This window comes from Carcharhinus amblyrhynchos, chromosome 23, assembly GCF_965287045.1.
Source record: "Carcharhinus amblyrhynchos chromosome 23, sCarAmb.v2.hapA, whole genome shotgun sequence".
Lineage (NCBI taxonomy): Eukaryota > Metazoa > Chordata > Chondrichthyes > Carcharhiniformes > Carcharhinidae > Carcharhinus > Carcharhinus amblyrhynchos.
Window position 1 is genome coordinate 21,017,742 of NC_137346.1, and position 22,275 is coordinate 21,040,016.

A 22,275-nucleotide genomic window follows, 5' to 3' on the forward strand; every position below is an offset into this window, starting at 1 on the left:
GAAACAAAACAAGGATAAACTTGGCAGTTACTGACCAGAACTATCAGCTTAAAATCAGCAGTGGCAAAACCTTTAGAATCAAAACTAGGATGGGGACGAAAATTGCAGACTGATAAAGGTAAGCCAGCCCAGATTTAAGGGAAAATCGTGTTTGAGTAATTTGATTCAGGTCCTTTGATGAGTTAACAGACAGAGTGGACTTGGGCAATGCAGTTAATGTTGTGTGTATGGACTAACAAAAGTCTGATAAAAATACATTAGGCTTGTTAAAAGTAAAGTTTATTTATTAGTCACAAGTAAGGCTTACATTAACACTGCAATTAAGTTACTGTGAAATTCCCCGAGTCGTCACAGTCTGGCACCTGTTTGGTTCAATGCACCTAACCAGCACGGCTTTCAGACTGTGGGAGAAAACCAGAGCACCCGGAGGAAATCCATGCAGACACAGGGAGAATGTGAAAACTCCACACAGACAGTGACCCAAGCCAGGAATTGAACCCGGGTCCCTGGTGCTATGACTCAGCAGTGCTAACCACTGTGCCGCCCATCGGTTAGTTACCCTAACTGATGACCACAGAAGGGGCAGTGACAGCAGAGAGAACCAAAAAAGTGGTTAAAGGATAAAAAGCAGAATTTTGCAGAGAATGGCTTTTCTTCATGCACAAGGAAGATATACAATGGCATTTTCCCTAAGGTTCAGTACCAGCACCAGTACCACTTCTGATGTACACTGACTCTGTCTACACTTCCTGCTGCCTTGGCAAAGCAGCCAGCACAGTTAAGGGCCCCATGCACCCCTAACATTCTCTCTTTCGCCTTCCTCCGCCGTAAAAAAGATACAATAGTCTGAGGCCACGTACCAACCGATTCAAGAACAGCTTCTTCTCTGCTGCTGTCAGATTTTTGAATGAACTTATCTTGTATTAAGCTGATCTTTTTCTACAGCCTGGCTATGACTGTAACACTACATTCTGCACTCTCTTGTTTCCTTCTCTATGAACGGATTGTTTTGTCTGGAGAGCGTGCAAGAAACAATACTTTTCACAGTATGTTAAAACATGTGACAATAATAAATCAAATCAAAAACAAATCAAACTTTAATGAATTGGACTAGGTGTGCGGAACAAATTTTAAAATCTGCAAATTATATAAAAGATGGAAGTGTAGTAAACTATCAAACTTCAAAAGGCCACAGACCGGCTGCTGGACTGGGCAGATGGCAAATGAAATTCAATGAGAAATGTGAGGGGACACGTTTTGGTAGGAAGAATAATGAAAGGCAATGCATGCTAAATCTTCATGTCGGAACCTAAATATTGATTGCTGGGCAGCTAGACAATTCTCACTACAATTATAGTCGAGCTCCATCCTAAGTGCATTTTCCAGTTTATGAACACTGACTAGCAATGAGATACAAAGAACAAAGAAAATTACAGCACAGGAACAGGCCCTTCGGTCCTCCAAGTCTGCACCAACCATGTTGCCTGACTTAACTAAAACCCCCTATCCTTCCAGGGACCATATCCCTCGATTCCCATCTTATTCATTACTTGTCAAGATGCCCCTTAAAAGTCACTATCGTATCCGCTTCCACTACCTCCCCCGACAACAAGTTCCAGGCACCCACTACTCTCTGTAAAAATCTGCCTCGTACATCTCCTTTAAACCTTACCCCCTGCACCTTAAACCTATGCATCCTAGTAATTGATTCTTCCACCCTGGGAAAAAGCTTCTGACTACCCACTCTGTCCATGCTTCTCATAATCTTGTAGACTTCTATCAGGTCTCCCCTCAACCTCCGTCGCTCCAATGAAAACAAACCAAGCTTCCCCACCCTCTCCTCATAGCTAATGCCCTCCATATCAGGCAACATCCTGGTAAATCTTTTCTGTACCCTCTCCAAAGCCTTCACATCCTTTTGGTAGTGTGGCGACCAGAATTGAACACTATATTCCAAGTGTGGCTTAACTAAGGTTATATAAAGCTGCAACATGACTTGTCAATTTTTAAACTCAATACCCTGGCCGATGAAGGCAAGCATACCGCATGCCTTCTTCACTACCCTCTTCACCTGCATTGCCACTTTCAGTGATCTGTGTACCTGCACACCCAGATCCCTTTGCCTATCAATACTTTTAAGGGCTCTGCCATTTACTGTACATTTCCTATCTGTATTACATTTTCCAAAATGCATTGCCTCACATTTGTCCAGATTAAGCTCCATCTGTCATCTCTCCGCCCAAGTCTCCAACCGATCTATATCCTGCTGTATCCTCTGATGGTCCTCATCGCTATCCACAAATCCACCAATCTTTGTGATGTCCGCAAATTTACTAATCAATCTAGATACATTTTCCTCCAAACCATTTATACATATTACAAAGAGCAAAGGTCCCAGCACTGATCCCTGAAGAACACCACTTGTCACAGTCCGCTATTCAGAAACGCACCCTTCCACTGCTCCCCTCGGTCTTCTTTGCCTGAGCCAGTTTTGCATCCACCTTCCCAGCTCACCTCTGATCCAATGCAATTTCACCTTCTGCACCAGTCTGCCATGAGGGACCTTGTCAAAGGCCTTACTGAAGTCTATGTAGACAACATCCACTGCCCTACCCTCATCAATCATCTTTGCAGATGATACCCCGCAGATTTTCTTCTCCAAAACCCAGGAGATAAAAGTCCAATCTGAGCTTCACTGAGTTACAGTGGGTGAGATCAACTAACCTAGCAGAATGGTGAAACTGAATCAAAACTTTCCAGGTCCACACAGGTCAAGTATACTATACCTCTATCAAATAATGATTAGCAATTTCTTGCAACATTGAAATAGAACTTCAGAATTACTGTAGAGGAAACCCGACACCACAATTTTGACAGGCTGCCTCTGACCAGCCACTTCAAAGTACAGAGAACTGTGGCGAGGATAGTAGAATACAACTGACCCAGAAGCTACACACTTGAGAAATGAACATTTTATTTGCTACGGTATCAAGATCCCCAGTTCCTCTCTTTCTCTTCTGCTCCCCACAGAAATATAAAAAAAATGACAAAAGATGCAACACACAGGTATATGCCAAACTGTAAGAGGGAAACCGAGGTTCAGAGACTAGCTAACTTAGTTTGGTGTCCCGTCCAATACTGCATGAAACTAAAGCAGCACACACGAGATGACAGCTCCAAAACAAAAACAATTAACAGTAATTGTAAATTATTACCAAGAGATAGATGAATCCAAATGTGGTTTTGTTTAAATGATAAATAGACCATCGACCAAACTAAATTAGATTAAAATAATAATCTAGGTAAATTAATGAAGAAAATCACTTTGCTCAAGCTAAACATCAACAATTATCTCTAAGCAAGATAAAAGCAATTATCCTAGACTGAGCCAAGATGCCTGCTGAATCCTGGTGACCAAGATAGACAGTTTACGGTTCAAACATAATTTCAGTAGTAATTTTACCACCCAGACACTTGGAGTTAATGTCCTACTGTAAACAGGCAAACATCACATTTAGCAAGCCTACTTCTACAGAAAAATGCAAGTAGAGATGGATGCCAAGCTCTCTAACTTGTGCTTCTCCCCTGCGAGGGCAGCCTTGGCACCAGTGGAACTCAGAGCATGTTGACTAGCGGGGATATACCATTGTACGTTTGCTTTTTGAAACCCAAGCTACAGGAAATTATTCCACAACAGAACATCATGAGCAAAAGGGCAGGTTTATTAAAATCAAACCTGATCTCACTTTTGAAGATAAGAAAATTTTACAACGTCCAACCGTTGGTTTGCGAAATTAACCAAAGCTACTATTACCTGTATAGCGCTAAGGTTCCCATATGAATCTTTAAAAAACCTATATGATGTATTCTTTTATTATAGAAATTACAATTATTCAATTTAAGGTTCACGATATGTTATAAAAATTAAACTGAAGAGTTTGTGATATAACATCTAGTAAATCAAGAAGCAGCAAATGCACTGTAGAAGATGAACATTTGGTGCTGCACAGGGAGACTGCAAGTGGAAATCAGACCATCCACAGGGAGAAAAGGAATGCTGGACATCACAAACTCCCTGGATCACACTTGTGCACCTTATGGTGACTGGTTACAGAATACCTGACACTTGCACAAAATGAACAGCAGTTGCATTTAGATACAAGAGAAGCAGATAGTATGCTGTTCAAAGCCTGTATTTTCTTTAATATTCACTGGATCAAAATTTTCCTCTTACTGGCAGTCAATTATTTGCCATTCATTTTGATCAAACAATCTATATTATGCAACATTTTCTTTCTTTGCCAATTTTATCTGCATCCTGATGATGGTGAACTGGTGCAATGACAATAGTCTCGCCCTCAATATCAATGATTTCAGGAAGCGCAGTGGAGGACGTGCCCCTGTCTACATTAACGGGGACAAAGAGGAAATGGTTGAGAGCTTCAAGTTTCTACGTGTCCGGATCACCAACAACCCTGCTCTGGGCCTCCATGCTGACGCTATAGTTAAGAAAGCCCACCAACGCCTCTTTTTCGGGAGTCTGAGGAAATTTGGCATGTCAGCTACGACTCTCACCAATTTTTCAGATGCACCATGGAAAGCATTCTTTCCTGTTGCATCACAGCTTGGTATGGCTCCTGCAAAAAGGTACTAAGGGTTATGAATGTAACCCAGTCGATTAAGCAAAGCAGCCTCCTATCCATTGACCCTGTCTACATTTCCCACTGCCTCAAAAAAAGCAGCCAGCGTAATCAAGGACCGCACACATCCCAGACATACACCTATCCACCTTCTTCCGTCGAGAAAAACATACAAAAATCTGAGAACACGTACCAACTGACTCAAGAACCCTATTGCCATCAGATTTTTAAATGAATCTACCTCGTATTAAGTTGATCTTTCTTTAGACCCTAGCTATGAGTATAATACTACATTCTGCACCTTCTCCTTTATTTCTCTGTGTACAGTATGGTTTGTCTGTATCACGTGCAAGAAACAATACTTTTCACTGTAAACTAATACATGTGACGATAAATCAAATCAAATCAAAATGATGTTGTCTCCTTCTCATGGTACTGGTCATACTTTTTACTGTACGGACAAATGTGAGACACGCTGCCCACAAATATATACTGGTTACATAATTGCAGTTGGGGACGGGATTGGAATGCAGGAATGGGAGCATCGCAGCAAAGCAGTCCAATCTTACTCGAGCTTTGCATCCATCCAAAGCCCTTGCCTATTTCACTCTTCATTTTGATACTTGGACTGTGGCCAACCAGCTCAACACCAATCAGGATTGAACTTGGGGCATTCTGGTCTGTGTGGCATAGAACTTTAAACCATTGAGTAATGAAAACAGTAAATGTTGGAATACTCAGCAAGTTTGGCAGCATCTGCTGAAGTAAAAAATGTTAATGTTTCAGGATGATGATGAAATATTGTGTGCTGTTTTGGTCTCCTTATCTGAGGAAGGATGTTCTTGCTCTAGAAGGAATGTACAGAAGGTTTTCCAGATTAATTTCTGAGATGGCAGCACTGACATTAGTGGAGAGGTTGAATTGGTTAGGATTTTATTCGCTGGAGTTCAGAAGAATGAGGGGCAATCTCATCGAAAACAATAACGCTCTCTCGGGACTAGACAGGGTAGATGCAAGAAAGGTATTCCCAATGGTGGGGGCAGAACCAGAGGTTGGAGTCTGGAGATACAGGGTAGACTGTTTAGGACAGAGATGAAAAGAAATTTCTTCACCTGGACGATGGTCAGCCTGTGGAATTTGCTTCCACAGATAGTAGTTGAGGCCAAAACACTATGTTTTCAAGAAGCAGTCAGATGCAGCACTTGAGGCGAAGGGGATCAGAGGATATAGGAATATGGGGTGGTATGGTGGTGGATCTGGCACTTGAGTTGGTTGACCAGCCATGCCCATAATTAATGGTGGAGCAAGCTCAAAGGGCGAAATGGCCTCCTCCTACTTCTATTTTCTATGTTTCATTGGAAGCATTGTGTAACCTGTATCTACAGTGAATTTTATAGCAACTAAAGTTACCATTGAATTAAGTTTAAGGTCACATCTGAGAGTATAAAATAAAAAACAAAATCAGGTTGACCTCTATGTGAGGAGAGGATCAGAAATAGTTCGCCTTAAATTGATTTCAGGAACCTTCTAACCTTCAATGGACACACCATGTTACACTCAGCTCCACTTCAGCAAAATAATACACTGGGCCATAACTTATTTGGATTGGCATTGCATTGTCACTCTGTACCCACTTATCTGCGCTAAAATTCTTCAGTTCCTATCTCACCCGACTCAGACTGAACGTAACATAAGAACATAAGAAATAGGAGCAGGAGTAGGCCATCTAGCCCTTCGAGCCTGCCCCGCCATTCAATAAGATCATGGCTGATCTGTCGTGGCTCAGTTCCACATTCCCGCCTTCTCCCCATAACCCTTAATCCCCTCGCTTATCAAAAACCCATCAACCCGCGTCTTAAAAGTATTTAGCGAGGCAGCCTCCACCACCTCAACGGGCAGAGAATTCCAGAGATTCACCACCCTTTGATTGAAGAAGTTCTTCCTCAACTCCGTTCTAAACCGCCCCCCTTTTATCTTGAGGCTGTGCCCCCTAGTCCTACTGTCCTTTCTGAGCGGGAAGAGTCTCTCCACCTCTATCCTATCCATCCCATTCATCATCTTATATGTCTCAATGAGATCTCCCCTCATTCTTCTAAACTCTAACGAGTACAAGCCTAGTTTATTCAGCCTCTCCTCATAGCTCAACCCCCTCAACTCCGGTATCAGCCGAGTAAGCCTCCTCTGCACTCCCTCCAAGGCCAAAATATCCTTGCGTAAGTGCGGCGACCAAAACTGCACACAGTACTCCAGCTGCGGCCTCACCAATGCCCTATACAGCTGCAGCAAGACCTCCCTACTTTTATATTCAATCCCCCTCGCTATGAAGGCCAGCATCCCATTCGCCTTCCTGACCACCTGCTGCACCTGCAAGCTGGGTTTTTGCGACTCATGCACAAGGACCCCGAGGTCCCTCTGCACCGTCGCCTGCTGCAGTTTTTCGCCACGTAAGTAATAGTCCTTCCTACCATTATTCCTACCAAAGTGGACCACCTCGCACTTGCCAACATTAAATTCCATTTGCCAGTTCCTGGCCCATTCGCCCAGCCTATCTAGATCCTTCTGCAGACTCTCCACACCCTCCGCGCAATTTGCCGTTCCACCAATCTTGTTGTCATCAGCAAATTTCGACACCATACACTCGGTTCCCTCCTCCAGATCATCTATATAAATGGTAAATAGCTGAGGCCCCAGCACCGACCCCTGGGGCACTCCACTAGTCACCAACCGCCAATCCGAATTGCACCCATTAACCCCCACTCTCTGCCTCCTATTTGACAACCAATCCTCTATCCACGCTAACACCCTACCCCCAACTCCATGCCCCCTTACCTTCTGCAATAACCTCTTGTGAGTCACCTTGTCAAACACCTTCTGAAAATCAAGAAAGACCACATCCACCGGCTCTCCTCTATCCACCGCCCTAGACACATCCTCATAGAACTCCAACAAATTTGTCAGACACGACTTCCCCTTAACGAAACCGTGCTGCGTCTGCTCTATCAAGCAATTCCCCTCAAGATGCCTCGCTATTTCCTCCTTGATGACAGATTCTAACATTTTACCTACAACAGACGTTAAACTAACCGGCCTATAATTCCCTGCCTTTTGCCTGCCACCCTTCTTAAACAACGGTGTAACATTAGCCGTTTTCCAATCTTCCGGCACTTCCCCGGAATCCAGCGACGTTTGGAAAATAACCACCAAGGCATCCACTATCACCTCCGCCATTTCCTTCAGAACCCTCGGATGCATTCCATCTGGTCCTGGGGACTTGTCCACAATCAGTCCCTCCAGTCTGTCGAGCACCGCCTCTCTAGTAACAATACTGTCATTGAGACCCTCCAGTCCTACCACCTTTCCATCGCTAACACCCGGCAAATTATTCACATCCTCCTCCGTGAAGACCGAAACAAAGAAGTTATTCAAGACCTCAGCCATTTCCCCATCCCCTACCACTAAGTCCCCCCTCTCATCCTCTGAGGGTCCAATGTTCACCCTAGCCAGCCTCTTCCTTTTTATATATTTATAAAAACTCTTGCTATCCTTTTTTATATTAAGCGCTAGCCCAGCTTCATAGTTTCTCCTACCCTTCTTTATCAACTTCTGGGTGCGATCCAAGCAGCACAATGCATCCCAGCTCCAGCATCGGTGAAATAGGAGCAGAGAGGAGGAGGAAACATTCATTTTTTTTTTCACAGCACTAGCAGCTGTAAAGCAGATGAGTTTATAGGTCCCATGGTCAGGTTGGGAGCGGCTGGTGGTGTTAACTCTTGTAACCTTTAGTGTAACACTGGTAAAACCATCCAAAGTTAGTAATTTGAATCATTTTGTCAGATGGTTCCCAGTATAGGGCCATTGCCCAGGGGTAGTTAGGTTTCTGGGCAATTGTTGTGTAAACCTTCATCAGGGAAATTCCAAGAGGAGATACCCAGCACATCTTTGGTGCTAGGGAGCCAGGAAGTCACGGGCCAGTGTATTGCACAGTATAATATCTCATGCCTCGTAAGACAGTCAATTTAAGATTAGCACCACTCGGGCCTCATGTTATTTTGAGGTTGCTTGCCTTTTAAACAACATTTTGTCAGATCTGGAAATATAAAGTACAGTACAATCTCTCCAGTCCAGAATGCTAAGGACCTAATCATTTCTGGATTACAGAAAAATATTAGAATGCTTAATGACAAGTCAGAGAACCAGAAAAAACTGCAGATAAAAATATTTACCTCAAACAATGATGAGCTGTAATAAAAATTGATTTATTCAAATGTAGTATCTTCCATGTCTCTCTTCCCAAAGTACCTGCACTAAAACGATGCTGATAACACCAAGGGAATACTTGTGTCTGCTCAAAGGGTTTCCAGACAACTAGTGTTTCCGAACAATAATTTTCAGATTGGATGGGTCACAGTGTGTAACGTAACTGCATTATGAAGGAAACTTCTAAATTGAATTCAACACATTTTGCACTCCAACCTAAACATAACAGTTTATGAATAATAGTTTTGAATAATCATTATCACTTATGGCTAATTTGTTGGTGTAGTTTCAATGATACCATTGTGTCATTATTATGTTTAGTTATGTTAGGTGTTTGCACAACTCCAATTTCTGAAGAACATCTCCTGTTGCACCAATTTGGTATTTCAATATCCCAGATTATCTACATCTATGGTGCTCATTTAGCCGTTTCACTCATACACCAATCATGCTGAATTATGAGGTTCATTTTGTGTAGTTGACTTTTTTCAATTGAGAATTCAATCCAGACTGTTCAGAAACATCCCACTCAAGATCTTTAATAACCAGTGCACACTCCAACCACTGGGAAAATTTGAACCCTAAATTTGGAAAAAAAATCCATGCAATGATAATGTTGTTATAGTGTAGTTCATCATTCCACTGAATCACCACCATGGTCAAAAGGGGTACATGTGCACCTTTGTCCCACTTGCACACCAATTTAACTAGTTAATTACCATCACCTTTTGCTTATCAAAATTATCGCACCCAGATTAGTGCTCGTTTGCATTTAACCAAATGCAATGGCTATTCTGATGACTTACTGGGTAATGGTGTGACCTGTGTGGCACCAGATCGCACTGAAAACAAGACTGAAAGCTTGATCCATGGCCTGTAATGAATTACTGACCTTAGCTATAGTGGCAGAATGACCTTACCCAGTTGAATCATAAATTTCATACATATGGGATATTTGCATTCGAGAAAAAGAGGAATTGACAACCTCAAGCAGTGGTAGTTATTCTCCTCAAGCAGAAATACAAAAGTTGATGGATTGCCTGGTGAACCTCTAGATACACCTCAACTACCAGCTGTGGGTGGATCTGCCATTTCAGAAAACGATCCGTTACGTGACAGAGTTGCTGCAGTTACGTTCTCTAGCCTGGCTGAATGCTCAGCCATGAGAATAATCTAGTGACACCAACACAAATACACTGCCAAAATCATATCTTAAAAGGAACTAGGAACACTACCACCACCCCTACCCTTGTTGACGGAGCACTGTTGTTCAACCATACTGGCTTCCTCTGTGCTATGGTTTGGAAATATTCTAATGCTAGTGTTACTGTCCTTGATGTCAACAGATCTGATCTAACAGTTGAACTGTTCTGTTGTCTCCTTTGCCCAAGTCTCATGCAAAAGGATGGCCATATTGTCAAGGACATACTGGTTGCTAACATGATATGCAGTGGGCAGTGGAGGATGAGGGTAAGTGACATCTTCCACGTTCCTGTCATCATTACGAGGTCCAAAACTAACTAACCAATCCGTGCTAACAGAGAAAGGAAAGTTTCACAAGGAAACATTATTTCAGTGGGTTTGGCATGTGTGGTTGCTTTGGGAACTACAAAACATCAGTCTTGTAATTATTAAGTAACCATTAATAAGATATCCCCAAATACTGGAAGCTGATTTGAATGCAGAAAATCCTTTAACTGCCTTGCCTGAAATAATGCACCTAAAAGTGTTTCACTTGTGACAAAGACCTTAGACTTTGTGTGAATGGGGTAATGCCATTGATTTGCATAAAGCATCAGAAGGGCTACAGCTTGGATATGCTCGGCTATCCAGGCACATATTAAAAAGCTCTGTACTTGTGTAGATTTGTATATATATTTGTATATACTATGCTACACAAACGCCCCTGAAATAATAACATGCACGCCAGACAACCTGTATCTCTCTATCATGCAGAAAAAAAAACAGCAGAGGCAAGACAGCTGAGGGGGATTTTTTCCTCAAGAGGTAATCAAATTTAAATATCAGCATCTCAACAGCAGCATTAAAAAAAATCTTGCATCTATAATACTTTCCATCAACAGGTTGAGGGGCATTATTACAACATGAAAATTTACATACTTTAAAAAAGAACGTCACATTATGCGCAAAAATCTATCAGAAATGGGGTGATCGAGGGTTATCTACAGACAAATTTACTAAAATTGTTAAGAAATTCAATTCAAGTTCAACCTGATTGAGCTCTTTGAAGTAGTGATGGATAAGGCAGATGGCGAAAATGCAGTGGAAGTGGTTGATATGGACTTTCACAAGTCTTTGGTGAGATACCACATGGGGGCTATTAGAAAGGATATGAAATTAGGGGGCGAGGGCAAAGAATTGGATTTGAACCTAGTAAGAGAAATGGAAACAGGAAGTAGGGGTTGCACAGCTGGATAAAGGTAGGCGTGCCCTGGAGGGTCTGATCAGAGTTCGTTTCTGTTCACTGCATACCAATGACTCAGATATAGCAGCCTGTTGTCTAACCTTTCACGTGATAGTGAGACCATCAGACATAGAGCCAGAAGTAGCTGTTTGGCCCATTGAGTCTGCCTTACCATTCAATAAGATGTCTGCACTGATATGATAATCCTTAACTCCACTTTCCCACCTTATCGCCATAACCCTTGATTTCCTTGTTGATTTAAAAATCTGACCACTTTAGCCTTGAGCACTTAACGAGTCAGCCTCTACAGCCCTCTGCAGGAAAAGAATTCCACAGATCACAATCCTCTGAGAAGAAATTCCTCTTCATCTCTGTCTTAAATTTTAAATACTAAAGTAGCAACATGAAAGAAGTTGCAAGGGGATATTGATGATAGTGAAATTGGCAAAAATGTGGTAGATGGAATTCAATGTCAGTACGTTTGAAGCAATATGGTTTGATTAAGAAAAGTATACTTTGAACCTGTAAATGTCATGTTGATGGTTTGGATTTTAAGATTCTGGTTTATAAGAAATCAAAAACAAGACCTCAAGTTGATACAGCCATTTAAAAAAAAACTAATGGATGCTGGGTTTTACAGCAAGGAGCAAAGAACATTAAAATCCAAATGTAATTGTGAAACACAAATTCTTTCCAAGTTCATAAGCTGTAGGAGCAGAATTAGGCCATTCAGCCCATATGGTCACACCAATGCCCAGTACAGTTGCAACAAGGCTTCCTACTTTTATGCCGACACCCCAATTGTCTTCCTAATTATTTGCTATACCTGCATTCTAACATTTTGCAATTCATGTAGGATACCCAAATCCTTATGTACCGCAACACTGAAGTCTTTCTCTACTTAAAGGCTTTTCTACTGACCAAAGTGAACAACCTCATGTTCCCGCATTATACGTCATCTGCAAAATTTCGGTCCACTCACTGAACCTATCTTTGCAGATGCTAGTGTCCTTCTCACAATTCCCTTTCCCACTTATCTCTGTGCTGTCAGTAAAACTGGAATACAATATTCTTGGCTGCTTCATCCAAGTCATTAATATAGATTGCAAATAGCTGGGCCCCTGCACCAATGCCTGTGGCACTCCACTTGTCACAGTCTGCCAACCTGCAAATGCCAATTTATCCCAACTTGGTTTCCATTTGTTAGCTAATCCTCTAGCCATGCTAATGTATCACCCCCAGCACCAAGGGGTCTAATCTAGTGTAGTATGTGGCATCTTCTGAATGCCTTTCAGAAATTAAAATATACTACATCTACTGGCTTTCCCTTATCCTGATTGACAAATTTATTAGAATTCTTTGAGGATGGAATAAAAATTTTTTTGTCAAACACTTTCATACTACAATTAAGCAAAGTTAACATTAGTTTTATGATGTTCTAAATGTCAAGCTAATATTTCCCTTAATAATGGATTCCCAATGATGGGCATATAGTCTATTTTCTGTCTCCCTCCTTTCTTAAGTAGGACGACTATAATTATGTTTTTCTAACCCGCTGGGACCTTTTTCGAATCCAGAGAACTTAGGAAGATTGCAACCAATGCACCCACTATCCCTGCAGCCATTAGATCCTCAGTTTCAGCACATCAGATTATCAGCCGTTAGTCTCATTAGTTTTCCTAGTGTTGGTGAATACTTCAAGTTTCTCCCTCCCTTTTCCCGCTTCATTTTTTTTTACTGTTATTGGAATGCTTTTAGTGTATTCCTACCTTAAAGGCAGACACAAAGTGTTCCAAGCATTTCTTGATGGTTAAAGCATATGGTTAGACATTTCCCACATTTTCTCCCAATAAATATTCTGGAAAATTCCTGACTACCAACATAATATTTTAATTAGAATTGGCCTTTTAAGATTGTCATGTCCTCAGTTATCTAGAAATGGAGTCAAATCCTTTATGTTTAGTTTTGTAGATCAAAAATTAATGTAACTTCACTTTGAATATTAATTTTAAAATAGCAGTCAATTGTCTTCATTACATTTCTGTCAGAATGCCGATATGGCATTCGGAATCAACAAATGTGTTCTTTCACATGATTCAACCATGCCTCCTAAGGAAGTCAAGCACAGTAATCAGCCATACTTACAGGTGGCCTGAAAATTATATTATATCCAACACTCTTTGGCTGGCATGTTAAATTTTATTATAGCTGGGTAGCAGCATCTGGAATTACTTAGACATGCCCTTGTGACACTTCAGCTCAAAATAAATTTTGCCAAAATTGTTGAAAGTACAAGCTGACAATGGCACGGTAAAGGAAAGAAATCATCTGGGATTTCAATGAATAGGGTAATTAACAGAGTATCAATGAGATTTAAGGAGTAAACAATGGAAGAACTGAGAAGGAGCAGGGGTATTAAAGGGAACTCCATTTTAAATCAGGTGCAGAAAAAAAATAAAGAGGGAAAGAAAGAGAAAATGGTGGAAATATTTCATAAGTCAGGTAGCCTCTGTGGAGAGGGAAACAGTTAATCTTTTGGGTTCAAGATCTTCCATCAGAAAATATATCAACTATTTCTCTCTCCACAGATAACACCTGACAAGTCATACATTTCCAGCATTTTTCATTCACATTTAAGATTTGCAGTTTGGGTAGTATTTTGCTTTTGTATAAGCAGGAAATAAAATAATGGATTGCGAGGGGAAAAAAGGAAAATTATAAATAAATTGGGATTTTAATATTTCCTAAAACACTTCACAACCTGAAGAAGCAAGACTCCAAATTTTTCAGAGTTAATTCCGGTGCCCCAGAGGTAAAAACTGCATTCATTAACACATCACATCCTTAAAAAGGTACCTCCTGATGTAATTACTAGTCTTGAATATCTGCAATGAGTTCAGATTATATCTACCACACAAGTAGCAGGTCAATGGTGAGGCACTGGAAGACTTGGAAGACACTGGTTTGCAAAGTTAACAGTGAAGCATTGCAACACAGACAACAACTTTTGGACATCGGTATTAATCGCACAACTGCTTCTCACCTGAAGTTGCATCATTTATGCATAAATAATGGCATGCACCATCAATTTCACCATAGTTTTGGCAGCAAACTCTGGCCCATTATTTGAACAGAAATATGTTAAAATAGAACAGAGTAGGAATGCACTGTCTAATAACAGTAAAAAAAAGTATTTGCGTTTAAAAGAACTTTTGGATCAATGCTGAAAAACTGATATACGAGGATTTTTTTCCTGTGTAAAGGAATACAAACCAAAAACTCATCAATATTCTGAAAATGCAAACTTGTTTCAAAGCAAAATACCAGATTATTAATACTGACTGAATAGATTTGATGTGAGCAAAGTTATAATTAAAGATTCAAATGTTTCTATTGAATTTGCAGTAGATTTTCAATGCTACTATAATGCTCAAGCATTTATGTTTAAACTAGACTTTAGATTTCAGTTTGTACTTGAAAGTGCCTTCTTTGTCCTTCGTGACAATTACTGCAGGAAGACCCTGTGGCTCTGATTCTTTAGCGGATGCCATCTTTAATGATGATGTATGGGTGTCCCTTTCCTCCACGCTGCTGCAGGTCAAATGCATGACATCGCTGCATGTGTATCAACAAGCAAATTATAAACCGTGTCAATCTGAGTTAATGCAAGGCTGTAATCCCTTTACAAGAGATCTAATATGTGGCATGAGTTATGTTCATTTTATAATCTGATAAGAATAGAGTGAGTTACAATGCTCTAATAAAAGAGTAATGAGGCTCCTTAATGACACTGTTAAAAGGTAAAATAACTTAAAATATTGCTCTTGTAAAAACTGATTAAATCTGTGTTGCATACTTGCCCTGTCTATTGCTACTTGTCAGATAGGCTATAGATAAGGGTACAGGGAAGACAACTGACAGCTGAAGCATTATAATCAGCTAATTGCAAAGTAGTATGTTTAGGGTATTTATTGATATGTGGTTTTTGTATCAAGTTTGTGCAACTTTCAACAACATTCCTATGTATTAGTTAACAGAGGGGGAACAAATGAGAACGTGATGAAATGAATGGATAGAGGTTTACGTTAGTTTCTGATAATCAAAGCCCACACGGTTATGGGAGAAATCACAATGAAATGTCATTAATTCCTGATGTTTTAGGCTCTAACTCTGCCCTCTTAACTTCAAGCCAATAAAGGAAAGATATTTTCATCTCAGACTGGATTCAAGTTCGTATCAATACATCAAGTATGGTCCCAAACTTATTGTGCCATCCATTTCCCTTCTTACTTGAATTAATCAGGTTTCATGCTTGCACAGAAAAGAGTGGCAGATCATTTCAATTATACAGTTTTGCAATAGTAAACTGACAGGACTTTTCTCCAGATACTGCCAATACGTAAAGATCATGTCTCTTTTTTTCAATGATTCTCATATCAAGAAAGATGCAACTGTGCATCTCATCATATAGGCCACTGCTTGGAAATCTGAGTAAAGTTGCTAGAGTGAGGACATGGGGCGTTCCCAGTTAGGCAGATGGCTGCATTGAAGGTTTTAGGAGTCTACTCTATTTTGCTTCATGTCCAGATTGTTAAAAGGCATGGAGATATAACCAAATCCACGTGATCCTGCATTCTAGTACAGCGATGACCACATCCCAGTCATTCCTCAGATCAGTGACAAGCTAAGGCATACCAAACAAGAACAGCCTACCAAAACTATGAACTTTGTATTCTGCATATTACAATTATACATATAATAGATACAGGCCACAATTTAGCAGCTGCGCTAACTGTGGGTGCAAATCCTATAATGATTACTAAATCACTTGAGACGGCAAAATCCTCCAGAGAAAATTTTATATTACTTACATGGACTATTACTTACGTGGCGAAAAACTGCAGCAGGCGACGGTGCAGAGGGACCTCGGGGTCCTTGTGCATGAGTCGCAAAAACCCAGCCTGCAGGTGCAGCAGGTGGTCAGGAAGGCGAATGGGATGCTGGCCTTCATCGCGAGGGGGATTGAATATAAAAGTAGGGAGGTCTTGCTGCGGCTGTATCGGGCATCAGTGAGGCCACAGCTGGAGTACTGTGTGCAGTTTTGGTCGCCGTACTTACGCAAGGATATTTTGGCCTTGGAGGGAGTGAAGAGGAGGTTTACTCGGCTGATACCGGAGTTGAGGGGGTTGAGCTATGAGGAGAGGCTGAATAAACTAGGCTTGTACTCGTTAGAGTTTAGAAGAATGAGGGGAGATCTCATTGAGACGTATAAGATGATGAATGGGATGGATAGGATAGAGGTGGAGAGACTCTTCCCGCTCAGAAAGGACAGTAGGACTAGGGGGCACAGCCTCAAGATAAAGGGGGGGCAGTTTAGAACGGAGTTGAGGAGGAACTTCTTCACTCAAAGGGTGGTGAATCTCTGGAATTCTCTGCCCGTTGAGGTGGTGGAGGCTGCCTCGCTAAATATTTTTAAGACGCGGGTGGATGGGTTTTTGATAAGCGAGGGGATTAAGAGTTATGGGGAGAGGGCGGGAACGTGGAACTGAGCCACGACAGATCAGCCATGATCTTATTGAATGGCGGGGCAGGCTCGAAGGGCTAGACGGCCTACTCCTGCTCCAATTTCTTATGTTCTTATGTATATATTTCAAAATCAATCTAATTATTAGTTAATGGTCCAGGTGTGACCAATATCAATTAACAACAGTCCTGATTATAGGCATCCTGAAATTCTGGAGTCCACAAAAGATTCTTTAATCTCTTCCCTGGTTCTTTACAGTCAGAGAAAGTATATTTTATAGACTTGGAAAGATTGTCATTTCAAAGAAAGAAATATAGACTTGCATTTATGTGATACCTTTCACAACTTCAGGACATGACAAAGTGCTTTATAGTTAATGAAGTACTTTTTAAATGTAGTCACTATTGTAATGTACACTAGGTACATTAATGAGTACACTATACCTCTTCACTAGCACTGGATATGCAATGTTTGCAAAAACATATCTTGCTGAATTAGTAGAATCTGAAAGTGGCTTCTATTACGATTTTTTGACCCAACACATACAATTCTACATTTTTAAATAATGCCCTCTTCTGCATGTCAACAACAATCATTATTAAATATATACACAAACACAGAAATATAGAAACCAGGAGGAGGAGCATGCCATTCAGCCCTTCAAGCCTGCTCTGCCATCGATTTTGATCATGGCTGATCATCAAATTCAATATCATGATTCCACCCCCGCCCATATCCCTTGATCCCTTCAGCCCCGAAAGCTACATATAATTTCTTCTTGAAATCAGACATTTTGGCCTCAGCTACTTTCTGTGGTAGTGAAATCCACACATTCACTACCCTCTGGAAGAAGAAATTTCTCCTCACCTCAGTCCTAAATGGTTTACCCTTTATCTTCAAACTATAACCCCTAGATCTGGACTCCCCCACCATTGGGAACATTCTTTCTGAATCTACCCTGTCTAACCTGCTAGAATTTTATAAGTTTCTGGGGTTCCACTCACATACACACAGGGCGGGGTAGGTGTGGGAAGATGCGGTGGCGCGGGCTCGTTGGGCCGAAAGGCCTGTTTCCCGTGCTGGGATGTTCTTTGTAAACTACAGTGAGTATAATACTAACCGACTTATTCCCTCCTCATATGACAGACCTGCCACCCTGGGAAACCTTCACTATACTCCCTCTATAATGAGGGCTTCCTTCCCTAGATAAGTTCACCAAAACTGCGCACAATATTGCAGGTGTGGCCTCACCCACACCCTATACAATTGCAGAAAACAGCCCTATCCTCAAATCCTCTCACTACAAATCCTTCTTTACTGCCTGCTGTACCAGTGTACTTACGTTCAGCGACTGATGCACAAGGACACCAAGGTCTCTTGGAGTATCCACCTTTTTCAATCTACATCCATTCAAGTAATAATCTGCCTTCCTATGCTACCAAAGTGGATATTTATTCACTTTTGTCCACACCATATTGCATCTGCCATGCTCATACCCATATTCAGTCTGTCCAGAAGGTGCAATGAAAAAGTATTTCAAGTCATGACTGTATTATTACTGTTTCACAATTGCCTAACTTGCTGTGGTTTAATGGATAATATTGCTTCTTGGTCTTTTGGCTAACGTCAAGTGTAGTATTGACATGCTGTGCTTGGCTGAAGTCATTAGGTTACATTTTAGCTTCATTTGAAGCAATTTTTAAAAGCTGCATTTTGGCCTTTTGGCTAAGATGCAAATGAGATCAAGTCTTGGAGGAGGAGCTATGCCTATTCCAATCAGCTTGGACCATGTAGATCAAGCCCAAGACAGGAGGTGAGAGCCATGCCTTGTCAGCTTGGATCGGGAATGTCTCAACTTGTTGAGACTCTGAACTGGACTTGATCTGATTGAATTGGAATATAAACAAAACAAAAAAAAGGATAATGTCACTTTGATCCCACCTGCTTCTGTTCAAAAAAAGCTAAAGTTTCTAATATTCTGATACACAAGCGCCACTGACAAAACGATGAACCGAATAAAGCACAAATAAATCAAAGTGCAAACTTTTAAAAGTTTGCTTTGAATCCAAGTAGATTCCTGATCTGGGAATAGGCACTTGTATAGATGTGACCACTTCTCAATAATGTTCGGGTAATTTCAACAGCACCCAACTCCTCCTCACTGTTAAACAGGGTACAAATGGTTACCCCAAAATAACCTGTCTCACAGCCTGGCAAGTGCATGAGCATTAGATTGTGAATGGTTTGCTACAACCTTTATCGGCTGGCACTAGCCGGTGGTTTCTCCAAACATTCTCAACGTGCAGGGTCACTGGCTATTCATTTCACAGGCAAAACTTTTGACTTTTAACATTTTCTTCAAAGGACTAGAAGAATATGACAATTAATTGGAAAGAGTTGAGTAAGTAACAAGAAACTTGTCTCACCTTATTCTTTCGTGGAACCTACCCTTTACTTGTACTTGTCAGCATTAATCAAACCAAATTAAAATGAATGCCAAAAGCTATATTTTATGAATATATTACTGACTCATTCATATTCAAGGGTTCCCACTCATTCTGAAACCACCTTGTTGAGAACAATGGATTTTTGAAGCATGCACAGCAGTCCCATGGTCATTAACAGATTGTCACAACATAAATACTCCCCAAATTTATGAATAAAAATCTAATTTATTTCAAGAAAATAATTAAGTTGCATTATGAGTTGGAGCCAAGTAGTTAAGCTGTTAAAAAGTCATGACTAGTAATCTCCATTGCTGTCCTTTACCACGGGAGATCCCTATCCCAGGGAAATGAAGCTCTTGTTCTCACTGCTGGTCATTACTAATAGGCTAGATTCAGCACCTATTTGCTAACATCATCTTCCAGGAGTTCAGGAAGCCAATCATGTCAAAAATGCAAAAGTTGTGCGTGAAAAAGAGTTGGGTATGAAAGCTAAATAAATGTGTTTATTACTTGTACTGTCAAGAAAACCATTATTGCCCCATTGCTTATGGGCATCAAAGTGGAAGTTTTCAATAGCTTTATTATTCCTCACTATAATAAGCAAACAGTGATTTATTCATTTATCGAATAAGAATCCCTTCAAAGTTACAAATACAAGTTAAGTATGCCTAATTTAGTGCCTGTTAATATCGTTAATTTGAACCCTACAGAATCTACAAATAGTAAGTTTCCCCATAAAGTTACATACTTAGACAAAGAACAGATTTACGTAAAGCTGACTGGGTTCTTAAAACTCTCCTCCCAAAAGGGATAGTAAAGTTGTACTATAAAGCTATTACTCCAGCCTTTTTATCCACTATGGAGAATAGCACTCTTTTTATGGCTTTCCAAATCCAACATACATTTTCTACGCTATCTCAGTTCACTCTGCAGGGTAGTACAAAAGCGATTAAAGCCTAGTGATGGCAGTCAATCTGAGAGGAGAATGTACCTCAGGCCAATCATAAATTTCCAAAGATTTCTCTTTCAGTAGCATTGTAATTAGAGAAATGGAAGAAGAAAGATTACTTCAGTAGATTTGGCGTGGCTATACTTTGATGCCAGTGACAAATGGTGATCTGATAGCACGAGAAGGGGCGGGTGATGGGTTGAAGAACAGGTCAATATCACTGTGCCATGGAATGCATTTGATGACCATAATTTATTACTTACCTTGCATCATCGTTCATTGTACTATGGTCAAGAGGTGCCATGAAACTCACTAATTTGTTGTGAACGTGGTATCTGGCAGGAAAGAAACGAAAAAATGCCATTTGCTTCTCATTTTAATTTCACTTTATTTGCTTTACTGTCTTAAAAGCATTGGAGTATTTGTATGATTGGAGTTTTATTCCTCTCTCACCACAAAACAAAACGTACAATACTTGACCCTTCAAACAGCCACTCACATACCCAATGCTCTCTGAAGCAGAATTCTACAGTGCAAAGAAGGACATGCAACATTGAAACATGTTCGTACACATCTGCTATTCACAGATTTAGAGACAGTTGCAGTTTTGATAGATTATTATAGCCTAAGTAAGTCCAATTTAAGTTGATAGCTGTTTCTTTCAATAAATTAGAAACTGACAATTGAACAAGTTAAGGATCTGGTTTGTCTGACACTGACATCATACGTTTTAAAATTCAAGTTAGAGCTTGCAGAAAATATAGTCCTTATTAACCTATAAAATAACAATATCGCAGAGTTTTAGGGTGCAGGTTGGCACCCAGGATTCTTTTAAGACATTAAATCGGACGTTGTGGTGATAATGATAATGCTACTGTCAGTGTTGCTATCGTTACTCCACTGAAACTGTCTGCAACTGAGGGTCTGTATGTGTGCAGAATAAGAAGGAAATCCAAAAGTCACCGTCAGTGATTCGACACTTCTCCAGAAGGTGTGGGGTTGAGGCTCCCCCCCACCTCACAAAACGCAGTTCCTCAGCAACTAGTGACAAAATTTTTACATTGCCCAGTATGAAATGAAAATCATGAAAAAGCTCTGCCTGGTTGAATGACTTGGGTTTCTAACAGTTCGTATAATTTCATAATTATAGCTGAACACTAACTGGCCGTGCACGGTGAACTTCACATTTGTAGAGTGTCAAATTTCTCCATTATGTCAGAAAATTAACATCTTAAAAATAGATTTTAAGTTTTTTTTTGAAGAAAGAGTGTTTTAGCTTCCATCTTAATCCGATCACGTACTTCATGAACTGAAAATTTAGCTTAAAAGGGAAGGGCTTTGGTGTTTTTTAATTTCCTGATTTGCTGCCTGTGGAAATATTTCAATTGCAGCTTATCCTGCTTGCTGACATTTCTGCGGCTGAATGCCAAGTGATCTTGACTGGGTGCTCGAGTTACACTGTCCGCACCACAGAGACCATCAGGCCTTGGTGAGCAGCTTTCGTCAAGGTGAGCGCTATTGCTTCGCCACTGATAGTAAAACCAGCCCAATGGATTCTTGATGTCAGCCGGGAATCCAAGGGTAGGGCAAAGAGTAGAGTACAGTCGTTATCACACAGGGAGGGATAAACAGTTGTAGAGTCAGAGAAATCCTAGTCTGCAGAAGGAGACCATTCAGTCCATCGAGTCTGCACTGACAACAATCCCAACCGTCAATCCACATATTTACCCAGCTAATCCCTCTAGCCTGCACATCTTGGGACACTAAGGGTCAACTTAGCATGACCAATCAACCTATACTGCTCATCTTTAGACTGTGGGAAAAAACTGGAGCACTGGAGGAAACCCATGCAGACGCAGGGAGAATGTACAGACAGTGACCCAAGCCGGGAATCGAACCCAGGTCCCTGGAGCTGTGAGGCAGCAGTGCTAACCACTCTGCCGCCCAGTCAAACTAGAAGCTTTCCTGCAGCTCCTTGTGGATGACTATTGAGGAACATGGACAAAGGCCTAGGTAAAGGAAATAACACATAG

General features: G+C 40.8%; 1 protein-coding gene across 1 annotated transcript in view; it reads right to left on the reverse strand.

The window, feature by feature from the left end:
- The window catches only part of aatf (apoptosis antagonizing transcription factor), a 102,568-nt gene that overhangs the window by 13,413 nt on the left and 66,880 nt on the right, over positions 1 to 22,275 (reverse strand). Inside the window, exon 11 of the mRNA XM_080210735.1 lies at positions 20,506 to 20,577. Within this exon, the coding sequence (XP_080066861.1) occupies positions 20,506 to 20,577 (72 nt within the window). The remainder of the gene's footprint in view (positions 1 to 20,505; positions 20,578 to 22,275) is intronic.